The sequence below is a fragment of the Stegostoma tigrinum genome, chromosome 24 (genome assembly GCF_030684315.1).
Source record: "Stegostoma tigrinum isolate sSteTig4 chromosome 24, sSteTig4.hap1, whole genome shotgun sequence".
In the NCBI taxonomy this organism is placed as follows: domain Eukaryota; kingdom Metazoa; phylum Chordata; class Chondrichthyes; order Orectolobiformes; family Stegostomatidae; genus Stegostoma; species Stegostoma tigrinum.
Window position 1 is genome coordinate 36,923,519 of NC_081377.1, and position 18,140 is coordinate 36,941,658.

Genomic DNA, 18,140 nt, shown 5'->3' on the forward strand with positions numbered 1-18,140 from the left:
CAGAGGAGCAGGAAGGCTCACGTTTCAGGCCTAGACCCTTGTTCAGAAAAAGGGTCTAAAGGCGGCTCTAGGCCCGAAACATCAGCTTTACTGCTCCTCTGATGCTGCTGGGCCTGCTGTGTTCATATAGCTCTACACATTGTTATCTTACATTAATGGAGTCATCTGTTATTTTATGGTGTCTTCCACCCACGTGGAATACTGACAGTGGTAAGCAAATTGAAATCTCTAAACAAATCAATTTTATTTAAACCATATACATATGCTTTAAGCTAGCAGTGGGAATCAAAAACATGCTACTACCATTTACAGTTAATGAAAAATTAGAACCTAAGGAAACAATCTCTTCAGAAACAAGTTTGAAGTGTACAGCAGGTTTTTTTTTAAATCCAAAGCTACAGTGAAAACAACCAACTTTAATACATCAAATCTCAAAATTTAAAGAATGAATGAGTAATTTTATTGCCACACATCTTGGAGAGTGAAAAGTGCTCCCAAAATTCTAGTAACAGCAATATGCCAGTAGTTAGAAATTAAACAATTGAGATCAAGCTCCAGTTTCAACGAGCCATTACATCCTGAAGTTTAAACAAATGTAGATGATTTTCATTGCACAAATGACAGACATTAAATAGTGCATCTCTCATACCAAATGAGGCATAGGCCATTAAATGCCTCCCACAATTTATTGCCACATACAAGAAGTGAGCCAATTGCTTCAGAATAAAAAAAATCATGGAAACGGTTATCTTCAGTCTCAATTTTACCAGTCCCCTCTGGGTGATCTATTTATACTTACGCCAGTATCAAGGTCTGAAGGCAAAGAACTTCACCCCTTAACTTCATCCATCCCATGTTCAACAACCTCCTTGAGACTGATTTCTCCTCCAATACCCTTTGACTGTAACCAATTGAGCAGAATTCATTTAATCCATTCACGGTTTTGCAGCCTTCAGAAAACTGTCTTACCCTTTGCCTCTTCATCTTTGAGAAACAGCTCAACTTACGGTATTCATCAGCTCTAAACCAACCAAACCATAATCTCCCAGTGATGGCTCCAAATTGATTATTATCTATGCGTATAACAAAAATGAAACTCAAAACTACAGTAGCCATCTGCAGTGACCAATCCCAATAATGGACGTACACATTCAGGACAGAATCATGTATTTTTAGAAAAGGGAATCATGCGATTATTAACTTCACGCAAGGCAGGGGAGGTCAGATAAGTCAACCTTCATAAATGGCGGTACAGCCTGAAAGTCAAGTGATTAATCAAAATGTTGTTATAAAAAGGTACTGAAGTGCACAGTCCAGAAAAGTTGAGTCTGTTTCATTACTCTTTCATTGCGATGTGAGCATTGGGAGTCTCGTTATGGAGCCAGTGCTGGAACTACAAATTACTTGTGGACTAGAGACAGTTTGCTATCTGGTTTTAATCCGACGACTTTCTTTAAAGAAATACATGACATACATCTAAAAATTAAAGTAACGGAAATCCAATAGCATGGAAATGGATGAGATGGGCAGGTGAAAGGGAAAAGGAAAAGAATGGACAGCTTGAAGAACTGGTTGGATGATCTTCACTTTTATATATCCATTTTACAAATTTTAGTTCAGATGTTCTTTGCTAATTCACAAACAGGCGAATCACACTTGGCATACAAGGAATTACATGTTTTACTATATTCACTTTGTAGGTCATAGAACAACCATCATTAACAATAACAAATGTACCCAAATAGGGACCAAAAGGTAGCCAAGAATGATGTTGAAACAACTAGGGTTGTCCTGAGTCAATACTCAACATATCCAATTGCTGCAGGCCAGAAATCAAAGCCCACAGATAATTCAAAAATCTAATTAAAATAAAACTGCATTTCATTAGAACAATGTTCAAGTCAAATAAATTCTCTATTACTATGCCTGAATTCTGGTCACCGAGATACCAGACAAGATTTCAAATACTTGTAGCTGGCTAAAGGAGAGCTACAAGGCTGAGCATCAGAAGACCAAGACATGGAGACAGAGATAGCTTAGTCAGTTCAGCCTTGAAAAGGAGGTGATAACAGGAGAGGGTACACAAGATTAAAAGGACTGTAAAGGAATGTGGTAACACCGCTGCAAATAAAAGCCTGACTGCAGAAGGTGGCATTGGATAAAATAAACATGTCTGAAATAGGTTTTCAATTATCCTTCAGTCTGAAAAAGGGATCTCTGGGTGGGTGGAGGGTGAGGGAAGGAAATAGCAAAAGCAATTAATTTTAAATGAAATGAAGTGTGAGAAGAATGGAGGGAGGAACTGTTTCGGAGCTTCAAGAGAATAAGTTTGATAAGCTGAGCGCCCTTCTCTCATGTGCATTTGAAATAATGCCCATAACTGCCTGTGTAAAGGATTTGGTTAAGAATATAATCAAGATCAATTTTTAAATTGGCACCCACAGAACACTGCACTTTCTTAGCAGATTTCAGAATGGCCTTTTGGGGAAAAAGAAGGCAGCTGACATGAGCTGCTTTGTAACCTAGTAGAAGTCAAACATTATTGGTGGTGTCCGAAGAAACATAATTGATTGGCCAGCATTCATACCTTTGCTTAAGTGGGTATCATAACGGCCAGCTGTCTGCTTTTCTAGAACCAAATACCTGCTCCAGAGGATGTAAAACAGATCAGAAGCCAGGTCACTTCTGCACTGTGTTGAATTAACTGATCTCAAAGTAGGAAATTGATCCTATCACTTTCCAAAATCAAACCTCTCCTATGGCACCTTGCTTAGCAACCACTTTGCGTTGAGTCATCCGTCTGGACCTCAATCTGGTCCTTATTTGATGTCTATCTTGGATCCAAATAAACCTAGTCCATAACTATGAAACTATATCATTTAGTTTCAATCTATTAAATGGCAAATGTCCTATACTACAACAAGACTCAATATACGCATTCTCAGTGAACCATTACCCACAAAGTATAGCTGAAGAAAAATTCTTCTCTGTTGGGAAATGGAAAAATATTTCCCAGGAGCATTATTGCCATTTAAAAGTAGTCCCAACAAATGTGTTATGTAAGGACGCAAGTTCATGCTGTAAATGGGAAACTGAGTTGTTTACACATGAGGGACACTAATATATGCATAATGGTATATTAAAGTCATTAGACAAACCCTGAGACAAGGTCTACCTTAACATGAAGGAAACTTGTATCATCAAAACTGCCCATATAATTGTAACATATTTTTTGCTCCAAGTCATCCAAACAACATATTGTTCCTGCAAAATATTCAAATTTACTATCACAGTCAAAATCTCCCCAAGCATTAGTATCATGTTATCTCAAAGCAAAACAAGTATCTCTTGCTTTATTATCACTGACACCTGATGTCTGATAGCCATTAGCAAAGATAAAACTTGCCAGAATCACTAAGGGCAACCAATTGTTTTACTCATGAGGTATTCAAACTTCTATGATGCCTGTAGCTGTATCTATTATGAGCTAGCAAAAGTAGCATGGAAGTACAACATACATTGGTTCTTTGTTTGAAAATTAGCAAATACTAGATGCTGGATAACACTGAACAATTAGAAAGGATGATCAAATGTTAGATCAAAAAGGTAGGTTTTCTGGAGCATTATAAAGAGAAGTGAAAAAAACGATAAGGGAATCTCACATCCTCAAGGCATTCACTACCAGCACAAATTAATTAAAATCACGATACCGAAGAAATCAGAGTTAGAAGAATACAGAGGGTCTCAGATGGTTGCACAGATGCAGTAAGTTTAAGGAGGGTTAAGGCTGTGGCAGGATTAAAAAAAAATTGACAAATTAACTGAAGTGGTGGATAAGTTGTTGGAGGGGATTCTGAGGGACATGCTTCATAGGTATTTGGAAAGATATGGACTGATTAGGGATAGTCAATATGACTGTGTGGGGACACCATGTCTCATTAACTTAATTGAGATTTTTTTTGAATGAAGAAAACTGATGAAGACAGAGCAGTGGACATTATCTATATGGATTTCAGCAAGATATTAGACAAGGCTCCACGTGGTAGACTGCTTAGCGAGGTTAGATCAAATGGAATCCAGATAGAGCTAGCCATTTGGGTACAAAATTCGCATCAGAGGGTGATGGTGGAGGGTTACTTTTCAGGCTTGAAGACTGCGATCAGCAATGTGCCACAAGGAATGGTGTTGGGTCCACTGCTTTTTGTCATATATAAATGATTTGGATGTGAATATACAAGAGGTATGGCTAGAAAGTTTGCAAATGACATTAAAAAAATGGTGTCGTGGACAGCAAAGTTTACCTCAAAACAATGGGAGCTTGATCAGATGGGTAACTGGGCTGAGTAGCAGCAGATAGTTTAATTTAGATATACTGAGGTGCTGCTTTTTGGTAATGCAAATCAGGGCAGGACCTCAATATTTAACGGTAAGGTCTTGGAGAGTTTTGCCAGATAAAGACACCTTGGAGTGCAGGTTCATTGTTTTTTGAAAACGGAGTCAAAGGTAAACAAGGTAGTGAAGGCAGCATTTGGTACACTTGCCTTTATTGCTCAGTGCATTATCAGGGTTGGGAAGTCATGTGGTGGTTATACAGGTCATCAGTTTAGGCCACTTTTGAAATACTGCATTCAATTTTGGCTTTCCTGCTGTCGGAAAGACACTGCAAAAAACTTGAAAGGGTTCAGAAAAGAGTTACAAGAATGTTGCCAGGATTGAAGGGCTTGAACTATAGGGAGAGGCTGAGGTTATTTTCCCTAGAATGTCAGATGCTTGGGGAGGGGGGAACCTTACAGAAGTTTATAAAATCATGAGGCATAAATACTGTGACTAGCCAAGGTCTTTTCCTCCATGGTAGGGGAGTCCAAAACTATAGGACATCAGAATTATAGAATGCTAGTTTTCACGATCTACTTTTAAGATTTGAGACAGTACCTTTCTCCTAGAAGGTTGCAAGTCGAAGCTGGGCTATTCGTAACCCTCAAATCCCATGTTAACTTTTTTTTTTAACTACCTGCTCCATCAGTAATGTCTGAGATAATAAGGTGGACAGCTGGATGAATACAGCTGGCCAAGCAGCAGAGGAGCAGGAAAGCTGACGTTTTGGGCCTGGACCCTTCTTCAGAAAATCAGTAATGTCTGGTTTGTATGCATATTGGCAAAAAGAGAAGCATGTACACCTGAATGAAGCTCCAAATTTAGATGAACGAATCAAGTGAACAATATTATGTACATTGTCTTAAAATGTTGGAGACCTGTATCCACTGGAATTTAGAACAGTAAGCAAAAACTCTATGAAATACATAAGATCCTGAGGGAGCTTGACTGGCAGAATAAAGGACGTTTCCAATTTTAAATAAAACACGACTTTCAAAGGGGTTGCCCACATAAGACGGATGTAAGGAGAACATTTTTCCAACAATGTGAAATCCTTGGAAATCTCTTCCAAAAATTGAGAAAGGAAAGGCTTTGAATAGATTCAATGCAAAGGCCGGGTGGGGAGGTCAGAGGTTATGAGAAATAGAATGAAATGTGGAGCAATCAGCCATGGTTTTGAGTGGCAGAGCAGTCTCAAGGGCTACGCGGTGGACCCATGCTCCCAATTCATGTGTTACAGCAAAAAAATAAACAAGCAGCTCCCATTGAAATGTATATAAATTAAGACATTCAGAGCAATATCTTCCAGAATATTACGTGTCATAAAATGCCATTTACATAACTTTTTTAACCTTTTAAAACTTTTATTGCAAATAAGAGAACTTGTGTTACACTCCCACCTATTGTGATCTCATTAAATTCTACTCCTCAAAGTTCCAGAATTCAGACACAATAATCCCCTTCAACATACCAGAATTTCACAACATTTCTGTAGCAGAATTTTAAACAACACAAAATAGGATTAAATACAAATAATTTAACCCAGGTGTGATGCATAACATTTGGAATTGTGCATCACTGAGATCAACTTACTGTTCTGACAATACACATACCCACTTATGCTGGTATGAGATTACTTTATTTTAATCTCAAATGCAAACCTTAAAGTCTAAACAGTACAACTTCCTGTTTCTACCAACAATTACAAATGAATCAGAGTAGTGATCTACACTGAACTATATTCAATTTTACATCCATCCTTATCTTACAAACTGGAGGAAACTCAAACACGATGAGAAGTGCAGGAAAAAAAAAGGACAAGCCATTGAAAAAACTAAAGTGACAGTAAAACAGCAAAATTAAAATTAAATGCACAATTAAGATTATTCAAATAAAACAGAACCCTAAACAAAATATTTAAACCTTTAGTAATTTTAGTTAGGTATGACATGACCAATTTGTATGATCTTGCACAGAATTCGTGCCAAGCATTTATTTGGCTGTACTCAACACTACTAAATAAACGAGCCACACACATGCATGAACACACACGACCAATAAAATTAAACACCATTACCCCAACACGACATAAACAAACCACTACAGCTTCATCGTTTCTAAATGAAGGCTCAGGATTTCAGTATTTTTTTGACTTCATGACAGGCTAACTTCCTACAAAGTTAAATTGTGCAAAACAAAATTCACAAAACCAACAGATTTGGAGCATTTAAGACACAATCAAATCTGCAAATGTCAACTTAAATAGATAGCATTTGAAGAAAGGTTAACATATCTGATCAGTCAGTGCAGCTCCAGATCTACTTACATCTAAATTATCTCATAAAACTCTAGTCTTCACCACCAGGATTTACAATTTGAGATGGCACCCATTTCGTGCAAAATGACAATATATACATTTGAAAAGGTGGATTATTTGGAAACCTTATTTGCCCCTGTTGAGTGTTGGCAAGGTTGTTCTCTCAGGCCATTGTTCGGTGTTGAAGCAACACCTGGGGTGGGGGGGCAAGAATCACCATTAACTATTCGAGACTGGATGCGTGAGCTGAACATTTTTTTTAAAAAGGACTAGTTTAACGGTTAACTTTTGAACTACAATGATTATACACTGAGAAGCCAGACGAAGTAATTGGGACAGGGGTGGCGAACAGAAGATAGTTATAATGCCCTCCCACACATTCGGGCCCAGTGAGAAAGAGAGAAAAACCCCACTAGAGTACATCCCTTCCCGTCCACTCTGCGTCCGTCCCCGGCTCCGAGTCTCCCAAGAAAACAACCCTTCGTCTTCCCTCCCCGCCCCCCAAACCACCGCCACCATCCGGCTATTCGCTCTCATATACCACGGCAGAACTATCCGCCCACCTCGCAGAAATGCTGGCAGTACTGCACCGAGGACTCTTCGGACAGGCCGCGCCTCCTCAGCTCGGCTTGGGCTCTCCTTAGTCGCTCGGTGAAAGGCTCAGGGGCCTGCTCGCTCTCGCCATCCGCCATCTTCGCTCTCCACTGTTGCGCGTAGACACCACTCACGTGATCAACCCCGCCTCCCTTCTTCCGCCCGCCCCGTAGAAGGGAGCGACCGCCCTCATTGTGGCGTCATCGCGCACACTGGACGTGCCTATAGCTCCGCCCCTCGCAACACTGACGCAAAGGCCTGTGACAGTTTTCCTTGTTTACATAGAAAAAGCATACTGCTCACAGGTTGCTACTCCTTCATAACAAACACAGTAGTCATACATCTCTGATGAAGGGTCTAGGACCGAAACGTCAGCTTTTGTGCTCCTGAGATGCTGCTTGGCCTGCTGTGTTCATCCAGCTCCACACTTTATTAACTTGGATTCTCCAGCATCTGCAGTTCCCATTATCTCAGTCATACAATGCACACTGGATTATATTCCTTCATAACACTTAATGTACAGTTACTCACTGCCCACAAGTAAGTATTCCTTTATAATTCATAGAATATAGCCACACACTACTCAAGGGCTTAGATAACACATTGTAGAGCTAGATAAACACAGCAGGCCCAGCAGTATCAGAGGAGCAGAAAAGCTGATGTTTCAGATCTGGATCCTTATTCAAAAATTTACTGAAGAAGCACCCCGACCTGAAATGTCACCTTTCCTGCTCCTCTAATGCTGCTTGGCCTCCTGTGTTCATCCAGCTCTACACCTTCTTATTCTCAGATTCTCCAGCATCGGCAGTTCTCACTGTCTCCACGGGATCAGATCCCTTTATTACACGTAAAGCACATGGTAGGCGGCAAGGTGGCTCGGTGGTTGGCACTGCTACCTCAGCGCCACGGATCTGAGTTTGATTCCAGCCTCAGACACTGTGTGAAGTTTACACATTTTCCCCGTGTCTGTGTGGTTTTCCTTTTGGCGCTCCGGTTTCCTCCCACAGAACAAAGGTTCAGGTTAGGTGGATTAGCCATGCCAAATCACCTTGTATTGAGCAGGGGGTGTGAAGACTAGGTGGGTTAGCGACGGTAAATACAAAGTTACATGGATAGGGTAAGGGGGTAGGTCTGGATGAGATGCTCTTCAAAAGAACGATGTGGACTCAATGGGCCAAATGGCCTGCTTTCCACACTTTACGGGTTCTATGTTACACACTGGCCATGGATTGATATTCCTTCATAATATTTATAATGCAATTTTACACAGTTAATGGGTTGATATTCCTATATAACATTTGGAGCACATTCACCCTCAGGTTGATTTGCCATTTATAATATTTATGGTGTAATTATACACTGAAGGTCTGCTCTCTCAAGAGACAATCATCATTGGTGGTGATTTAACCTGAGTGTCACTACATCGCATGTGAGGGGAGAAGTTGAGAAGGAGATTCCTTCATGGTAACCGTAGCTGGCACATAAATTGAACCCAGGCTGTTGGCATTATTCTGAATAGCAAACCAGTCATCCAACCTAACCAACTTATGGGCAGTGCTATAAATGGATTTCAAACTGTGGGTAGTGAACGATTTTTACAGCAACTTCACTTTTACTTTTATAGTACGATCACACACAGCCTGCAGGTTCATATTTTTTTCCAACGTAAGATATAACACATAGAATTAAATAATGTGAGCTGATTGTGTTGCAGAAATATATTAGCATGTGTAAGGGATTGGCTAACCAATAGTGTTGAGGTAAAGCAGATAGCTTCAAAATGGCAAGCTGTAACTACTGGAGTACCACAGGGATCAATTTTAGAGCCAAAATTATTTACAAGATCTGTTACTTTTAGATAAATTGGCGAGTTGGGCAGATAAATGGCAAATGGAATTCAATATGGGCAAATGCGAGGTGATGCATTTTGGAAGATCTAATTCAAGAGTGAACTATACAGTAAATGGAAAAGTCCTGGGGAAAATTGATGTACAGAGAGATTTGGGTGTTCAGGTCCATTGTTCCCTGAAGGTAGCAACATAGGTCAATAGGGCGGTCAAGAAGGCATACAGCATGCTTTCCTTCATCGGACAAAGTATTGAGTTCAAGAGTTGGCAAGTCATGTTACAGTTGTATAAGACTTTGGTTCGGCCACATTTAGAGTACTGTGTGCAGGTCTGGTCGCCACATTACCAAAAGGATGTGGTTGCTTTGGAGAGGGTGCAGAGGAGGTTCACCAGGATGTTGCCTGGTATGGAGGGTGCTAACTATGAACAAAGTTTGAGTAGATTAGGGTTATTCTTATTAGAAAGACAGAGATTGAGGGGGGACCTGATTGAGGTCTACAAAATCATGAGGGGTATAGACAAGGTGGATAGCAAAAAGCTTTTTCCCCCCGCAGAGTGGGGGACTCAATTACTAGGGGTCATGAGTTCAAAGTGAGAGGAGGAAAGTTTAAGGGAGATATGCGTGGAAAGTTCTTTTCGCAGATGGTGGTGGGTGCCTGGAACGTGTTGCCAGCGGAGATAGTGGACGCAGACACGTTAGTGTCTTTTAAGATGTATCTGGACAAGTACGTAGATGGGCAGGGAGCAAAGGGATACAGGCCCTTAGAAAATAGATGACAGGTTTAGACAGAGGATCTTGATCGGCGCAGGCTTGGAGGGCCAAAGGCCTGTTCCTGTGCTGTAATTTTCTTTGTTCTTTGTTCTTTATTACTGGCTCGAATGATATAAGTGAGTGCACAAAAACCAAATTTGCAGATTACACAAAAATAGTTGGAAATGGGAATAATGAGGATGACCAAGGGGTCCACAAAGAGATATGGACAGGTTAAGAAATTAGGCAAAAACTTGGCAGATTGGAATATAATGTGGGAAAGTGTACACTTTGGCAGGAAGAATAGTGGAGCTGAATATTATTTAAATTGGGAAAAGCTGCAGAAAGCTGCAGCATAAAGGGTTTGCAGGTTTCAATGTATGAATCACAAACAACTAGCATCTAATTTCAGCAGGTAATTGAAGGCAAATGAACTATTTATTTTTTATTTCAGTGGGAGCTGGGCTGTAAAAATAGGGAGGTCAAGGTGAAACCATATAATACACAAGTCAGACCATATCTGGAATACTGTGAACAGTTTATTGACATTGGAGACACTTAGAGAGAGACAGACCTCAGACGTCTACAATCAACAACCCATGAGGTAAAAATATGTGTTTATTTTCTTATAATTTCTTTGTGGAGAAATGCATTGTTAGTGTAGTGCAGAGCTGGGAGGAATTAATCAAATTCCAATCCATGTGTGTTGGCATGCAGATCAGTTTGGATTTCAAGTATATAATTATTACTCCATTATCTTCAGCTACAGCCAGGTAAACTTTTTTTATTCTATTTGTAGAAATTTATTGGGAAATAAAGAGTGAAAGTAGTTAATTTACAGGACAGGTTTGCATTATTGATTTGCTTATATGCCAATTGTTTTGTAGTTTTAGAAGAAAAAACTCAGTGGAAACTTGTTTTTTTTCCTTTTTTTCTTTCTAACCACTGACATTTTGATTTGATTTATTTTGATTTGGTTTATTATGTCACATGGAATGAGGTACAGTGAAAAATATTGTTTTGCATACTAACCAGACAAATCTAACCTTACATAAAGACATCAGGGTAATAGAACAGAATGCAGAATATAGTGTTACAGCTGCAGAGAAGCTGCAGAGAAAGATCAAATCTAATATATGAGAGGTCTGTTTAAAAGTCTGAAAACAGTAGGGAATAGGCTGTTCTTAAATCTGTAAGTACATGTTTTCAAACTTTTATATCTTCTGCCTAATGGAAGAGAGTATAATCGTGCTGGGAGGTGTCTTTGATTATGTTGGTTAATTTCACAAAGCACCTGGAAGTATAGATGGAGTCAATGGAAGAAGGCTGGTTTTTGTGATGGACAGAGCTGCATTCACAACTCTCCATAATTTCTTGGGATCTTGGGCAGAGCAGTTGCCATACCAAGCTGTAATGCATTCGGATGGGATGCTTTCAATGCTGCATCTATAACAAAGAGAAAGGTCAATCACTTGCGGCTGGCAAAGGAAGTAATGGATTGTATATGATTAAAAAAAGTTTATAAAGCGGTCACACATAATAATAAATAATAAATATAACAAATAATAAACGATTTGCTTGGGGATTACCACTTTAAGAGAAACTTGAGGAGTGACAGGGTCATCAGCTTGCTCTGAATTGCCCCCAACAAAGATTGATGGCTCAGTTGCTATGGGACATGGCAGGCTCAGAATGACTGACTGGGAGGAAGGCTCATGATGCTCAGACCCATGAACAATGTCAGATGTCTGTTCTGAGGAAGGGGTCACCAGACCCGAAACATTAATTCTAAGTTTTCTTAACAGATGTTACCAGACCTATTGAGCTTTTCCAACAACTTCTGTTTTTGTTCAAATGCATCAATACTGATTGGAGCTCAATTGCTAATTGCCATTTCTCAAACAGAGGTACTAGGAACATCAGGCTTTAGGTACAGTTAGATTTAAGCTGACCGTTAAATTCCATGATGGATTAGAGTTGGGATCTAGAAGTTAACTAATTAGCACTTCTACCTAGACTCACATTGCCAGAGAGATGGGCTTTGAGAGGAGAAAAAGTTAATAGAAAACTATTGTGATATCAGGTCACAGTTTCTTTCTAGTTATCACTGAAACTCACAGATACTCACCAGGCTGTAACAATCTGACTGGCAGGAAGAGTTAGAGGCAGCCAGTCCTGCTGGAGAGAAAATGTTGACTCTGTTGGTTAACATTCAAAATGTGGTTGGGAGATTGTGCTCTAATTGAAAAGATATTGTTTGCAAGGTTTTAAAGAGACTGACAATTTGCCCATCAAAGGCTGAAAAGAAGGATTCTCCAGTATAACCCTCACAGTGAAAGTCAGTTGTGGGATTCCGGGGCAGAAAGAAAGAAAAGGAAACAAACCATCAGAAGCTAAGAGTTATTTTGGTACTAGTTCCTGGAGAATGAACTGTGTCTTAAGGTAAAGTGTGAAGAATAACTGTAGCAGGCAACTTTCTGTCATTTTAAAAGCTAAATTTGGAATTTATTGTCTGTAAATTGTCTAGTGAACACTGTTTAGATGACAAGGAGATACTTTGAAGAAGTTACCCTCCTCCCTCCCTGAGAAAGACCTCAGTGGATCTATTGGCTCCATCCCCGCCTCCTTGACCTGTCTGTCTCCTCTCATCCTATCTTCTCCTGTATCCATCTTCCATCCGCCTCCCCCTCTCTCTCTCTTTATTTCAGAATCCCCTTCTCCTCCCCCATTTCTGAAGAAGGGAGCAGGCCTGAAACATCAGCTTTCCTGCTCCTCTGATGCTGTTTGGCCTGCTGTGTTCATCCAGCTCTGCACCTTGTTATCACTGTTTCGATTATGTTGCTTTTAGTTTGTTTGTTACAGTAAAATTTTTAGTTCTATATCTCTTTTTTATGTCATTTCAGTCACTGGATATTCAACTTTTTAACTGTCTTTTTTCAGTCTATTTGGAATCATTCCACAATCTAATTCTACTAATGGGTCTTTGCCACAGAGCCCTTCTTATCTTCATTTAATAAAAATTGATTGATCGCATTTAAAATTAATGTCTGATCAAGCATCAATTTCCATTTTCAAAACACAATTCCAATCTACTGCCACATTTTGAGAGTGCTGCAGCTTCCTAATTGCCCTTATGAAATGTTTGTTTCTACTTTTTGGACACTGTCCCCTGGTCAGAGACTTCCTAACCAGTAGAAATAGATTCTTGCTTTCGAAACTATCTGTTTCCCTTCATATCTTTTTGAAACTTTGATCACCAGTCACATCCTACCAACTACAGTACTTACCTATTAGTCTTGGTCTATGTATCCTACTGCTGAGTAAATTTAAGCTGTCCATTAATTTGTCTGCAATTCCACTTACTTCAATTTTAGCAATCAGTCTTTTATGAGGGGATTTATCAAATTCCTTCTGGAAGTCCATACATATTTCCATTGTGGAATCGAATACCTTCCTCAGCTTTCCAAAAAATTCAACTAGGTTTGTCAGGCCTTACCTTTAGAATTTCATGAAGATTGAAAAGATGTGATCAGTTGTTTGTGTACAGCTATGGGCTCCGCATTGTAGGAAAGATGCAAAAACATTGAAGAGTGCAGAAATGTCTTACTAGAACAGGTTCCAGGTATGAGAAACTTCATGCCATGTGGACAAATTGAAGATGTTGAAACTGTTCTCCCTGAAGAAAAGAAAGCTGAGAGGAGATCAGATCGAGGTTTTCAAAATCATAAATCAGCTGGTCAGAGTAGATAAGATGAAGCTGTTGATGCTGGTAAAAATAACAAGGCAAGGGCACAAATTGAAAATGATGCACAAGTGAAGCATCAGTTATGTGAGAGAAAGATTTTTCAAACAGCTATTAGGGCCTGGATACACTGCCTGGAAATGTGGTCGAGGCTGGTTCACTTGAGGCATTCAAGGGGGCAATAGATGGTTATCTGGATAGTAATGGTATACAGTGATATGGGGAAAATGCAGGAGATTGTCAGCTTTTCACAATTCTTTGTTTGAATCTGTATAATCAGGTTTGTCAAAACTACCCTTTGCAACGTTCCAAATTTCATCCAATGTGATTGTGGTAACTACCCCCACCTCCCCCCCACCCCGACAATCTTTAGACCCTGTTTGCAGCCTTTGATGTGGTTGATTGGCCACGCCATCCTCCATCAACACCTCACTCCCATACATGTGGGTGACTCTGTACTACTCTTATATAGCTCTTCCTCTGTTTTACTCTTACATAGCTAATCTTTGGGAGAGCAAGGCTTCCCATAGCAAAACATAGATTCAGATCTGACTCCAGAAATTTGAGCACAAAATCAATGCTATAATGGAACCAGTACTGTGGGAGTATTGCACTGTCTTTCAAATCTAATATTGAACTAAGGGCAGATGGATATAAAAGATCCTATGGCAATACTTTAAAGATGGACAAAGATGATTTTCCCAGTCACTTGACCATACCTGTGCTTCTGTGTGCATAGTAGAAACAAAATACTCCAACATTAAACAGGAATTTTATGAAAAGGGAGAAACAAAAGTTGTGTTCAGGGGAATTATGGTCAAAGGATTTGAGAGATTTTTGAAGACATGGAGAGAAAGATTTAATAATCATGTTCCAGAGAAACAATATAAAGTAAGAAGAAATGAGTATTTGTTTTTTTATTGTGTCTTTAATATACTTCCAAAAGCAACTTGCATCTTTTGTGGGACATTGCAATGTGACAATGACCAAGCAATCTATTTTAGTGATAAAAATTAGGACAAATTTGCTTCCTATCTTAAACTGTAAAAATATAAAATCAAAGACTCACATAAAAACAAGGATAGAGGCATATTTTTAAGATATGGCATTAAATTACACCTGCATGTGATTTCCAAATTGCCGGTTCAATCTGAAGACTAAATGTGGAGCATGATTTCTGCTGTTCAATGCCATGGGAAATTAAGTTGGAAGGCTCCATGTATTGCTTATGGTTACACTATTGCAAAGGCTGGGATGTATGAGTGAAAATGATGCCTCCACTGAGGGGAATTGGATTTGGAAAGTAGTTTGTGAGATGAGCTCAGAAACTGTAAAGTAACTGATCTTTGATTTAACCTTGGAAAACAAACAGTGGTTTCAGTTTCCACTGAAGGAAGATCAATAAATAAATACATTTGTTCCACAATGTAGTCCAGATGCAAAACATATTTCTCAGGGAACCGCTACTTTATCTAAGCTGGCACTCTGTTGTCCTCTACATCCATAACAAGTACCCTGTATGTTCATAAACAGTTCTGCTTCAAACAGTCTATTTAATTTCAACAACAACATGTATTTATACAGAGCTATAGCATAGTAAAGAATTCCAAGGTGCTTCCCAGGAACAAATTCCCAAACAATATTTGACACTAAACCACATAGAGAGATGTTAGGATAGTTGATAAGATGCTTTTTTGAACACGGACCACAATACAGACCTGCTTTCCAGATTTAAATAAGCATACTGTTGTAGAATGTGTGGTTTATACTAATCACCTTTGTTGGTTTTGATATTTTAGATACAAGAAATGCAACTGATGTAGCCATTCAGAAGTCATTGTAAAATATAAAGATTAAGCAGTGCTACTCATATTTTAACTGAATTGGAGTAGGTTTATTATCACATTCAAATGAATACAACAACAAGTTTATTACTCGCCACTTACAGCACCATCTTAGGTACAAGGTACCCAGGTACAGCTTTTTCAGTTAAAAGATTAATTACAGTGTAACAATATCACCAACACATGGCACCGTCTTAGGTACAGAGAACCTAGTTACAATTCTTAGTTACAGAATAGAGAAGAGGAGAAAAGAAAGTTACATCTGTACACAGTATAATATTGGTCAGAAAAACAAGAAGCAAAGTTAAAAGGACAAACATCACAGTCTCTCTCTCAGGTCTCCCCGCAGCTGATCAGCGCAGGGGCCTCCACGTGGTCTGACTGCTGGCTGCTGTCAAACTCTGCATGGGGCTTCTGTTGCCATAGTTCGCACAAGGCCACTGGATGTTGACATCCCTGCACCACGTCACTGATCACTGGCATTCCTGCTTTGGTTTGCCGGTCCCTGGTGTCCCCACTCCAGGCCGTTGGTTGCTGATGTCCACGATCCAGGCTGCTGGTTACTGGCATCCCCGTTCCGGGCTACTGACTTCGCATCGCAGGCTGGGAGTTGGAGGCCAGGGCTGGGTGCCTGAGGCTGAGAAAAGGGACGAAATGATGTAGAACAGAAAGGAAAAGAAGAAAAAGAACAGGTGGAGTGGATTAGCTCCGGCTGGACTGTCCTACTCTGTTGCCATCTTACCCGAAGAAGGCACTGTCATCGATACATGCTGGGAATTGTAATGTACTACTTTTGGCTCCCTTTAACCAGTTGAGATTTTTTGAAAGACGGATAAGCATATGGATAATGATGGGATGGTGTCGGAGAGGGGCTTAGCTTAGTTCACAGGTCGGCACAACATCGAGGACTGAAGGGCATGTTCTGCACTGCATTGTTCTATGTTCTATGTTCATGAATGTTTGCTACAAGGTCCTCAACAAACAACAGTGATAACCAAAATATTGTTACATGCGTTTTGAACATAGGACATTACCTTATGCACTTGTGTAAAGGGTGAGTTTCTAAGGTTAAATTTTTTGTCAAAAAGTAGGCTGTTGACTTTTACATTAGGAACATTTTTGGAAGAATTAAGATCCACCCTCTGCCATCACATTCTCTGTTGTGGTTGCTCCTGTCAACCCTGACCCTGAAATAACTCCACAGAAGCCAATATCCCATCATCAAGTCAACCTTTATTTACACATGCATAGTACTTGACACTGGTTCATCTTCCTCAGTGCCAGGTCTGAGTGACCAGAACCTCTGAGACTCCTGTTTTTGTCTGTCAACCTGAGGTCCCTGATTGGACCAGATTAATCAGGTAACTCATATACTATGAGGTCCACCTGGCTGTTCTTGTTACAATCATTACATCCCTCCACCCCTGAGTCAAAAGACTTTTATTTTGTAGCTCCTTCTGGGGCATTTTAGCACGGAGTCGATGTTCCTCCAACTCTGCCTCTGATACAGATGGCGTGTAACACACAGTAGCTCGCCTCTTGCACCTTGTGCGTCTTGGAAGATATTCATTCTCCTCTTTAGATGGTGAAGGTATTGAGGCAGTGACATCCAATGTGTCCATCTTGGTTTCTGGAACAGTCAGAAAGGCAGTTGAATAGCCAGGCATGTTTTGCTCCTGCACCGTTTGTGAGAATGCAGCTTTCACATGGTCCACGTGCTTGTTAGGACAATCAACCACACCCCTAACCCTAACCCTAACCGTTATAGAGTCATTGGACCTGTCCTTGCTTCAACCATGCCTCTTACCCATGCAGGGCTCTGCTGGTGCTATCCCTGTACGAGGGGTGGTCCTATAATTAAAAAGGAACCAGGACAGTTTGGTTTCTATTGAAATTGTTTGGTGTCTTTTTAAGCCTGCCTCCAAAGTTTGGACTACTCTTTCTGCCAGGCCATTGTATGATGGATAGTATGGAACTGTCCTTACATGACAAATACTTAATGTCCCTGCTGGTTAACAGAAGTGTGACTAACACTTCTGGGAGTCTGTGCATTCTAAAAGACGCGTGCAGTTTTACTATCATTGCACATCCAGCCACTTTGAGTGAACATCCACAGTGACTAAGAACATTCAGTCCATGAAAGGACTTGCATAGATGATGTGTAACTGACTTCAGGGTTTACCTGGCAATCCCAATGTGGGGGAGCTGCAGGCTGTAATTTTTGACCTTATTGGCACTCTGGGCACTGCTCCACCTACGCAGCTATTCTTGCATCCAATCCTGGCCACCAGACAAAACTTCTCACCAACACCTTCAACTACTCGGCTTCCCTTACGTGTTGCAACTTGTAATTATACGCTTTTGGTATTCGAGCCCACTGCGGAATTTGGCCTGAAGTTACGAATGGCACTGGCTTGTGCTCTTTAAGCAGACTTAGCTGGGGTTTGTAGTCTGTTGTTATTACAAATTTACATCTGTAAAGTTATTGATGGAACTTCCTGACTCCAAATATGACTGCCAAACCTTCCTTCTCTATCTGGGGATATTTACAATCTGCATTAGCCAAAGTCCTGGATGCATACACTATTGGGCATTCCTCTCCACTGGGCCACCTATGAACTAATACTACCCTCATGCCATAAGGGGAGGCATTGCATGTCAATATCGGATC

At 40.1% G+C, this 18,140-nt stretch overlaps 1 protein-coding gene across 1 annotated transcript in view; it reads right to left on the minus strand.

The window, feature by feature from the left end:
* The window catches only part of rlf (RLF zinc finger), a 44,636-nt gene extending 37,211 nt beyond the window's left edge, over positions 1-7,425 (minus strand). The window contains exon 1 of the mRNA XM_048557720.2: positions 7,255-7,425. Within this exon, the coding sequence (XP_048413677.2) occupies positions 7,255-7,383 (129 nt within the window). The 5' untranslated portion in view covers positions 7,384-7,425. The remainder of the gene's footprint in view (positions 1-7,254) is intronic.
* Between the last annotated feature and the right edge of the window lie 10,715 nt (positions 7,426-18,140).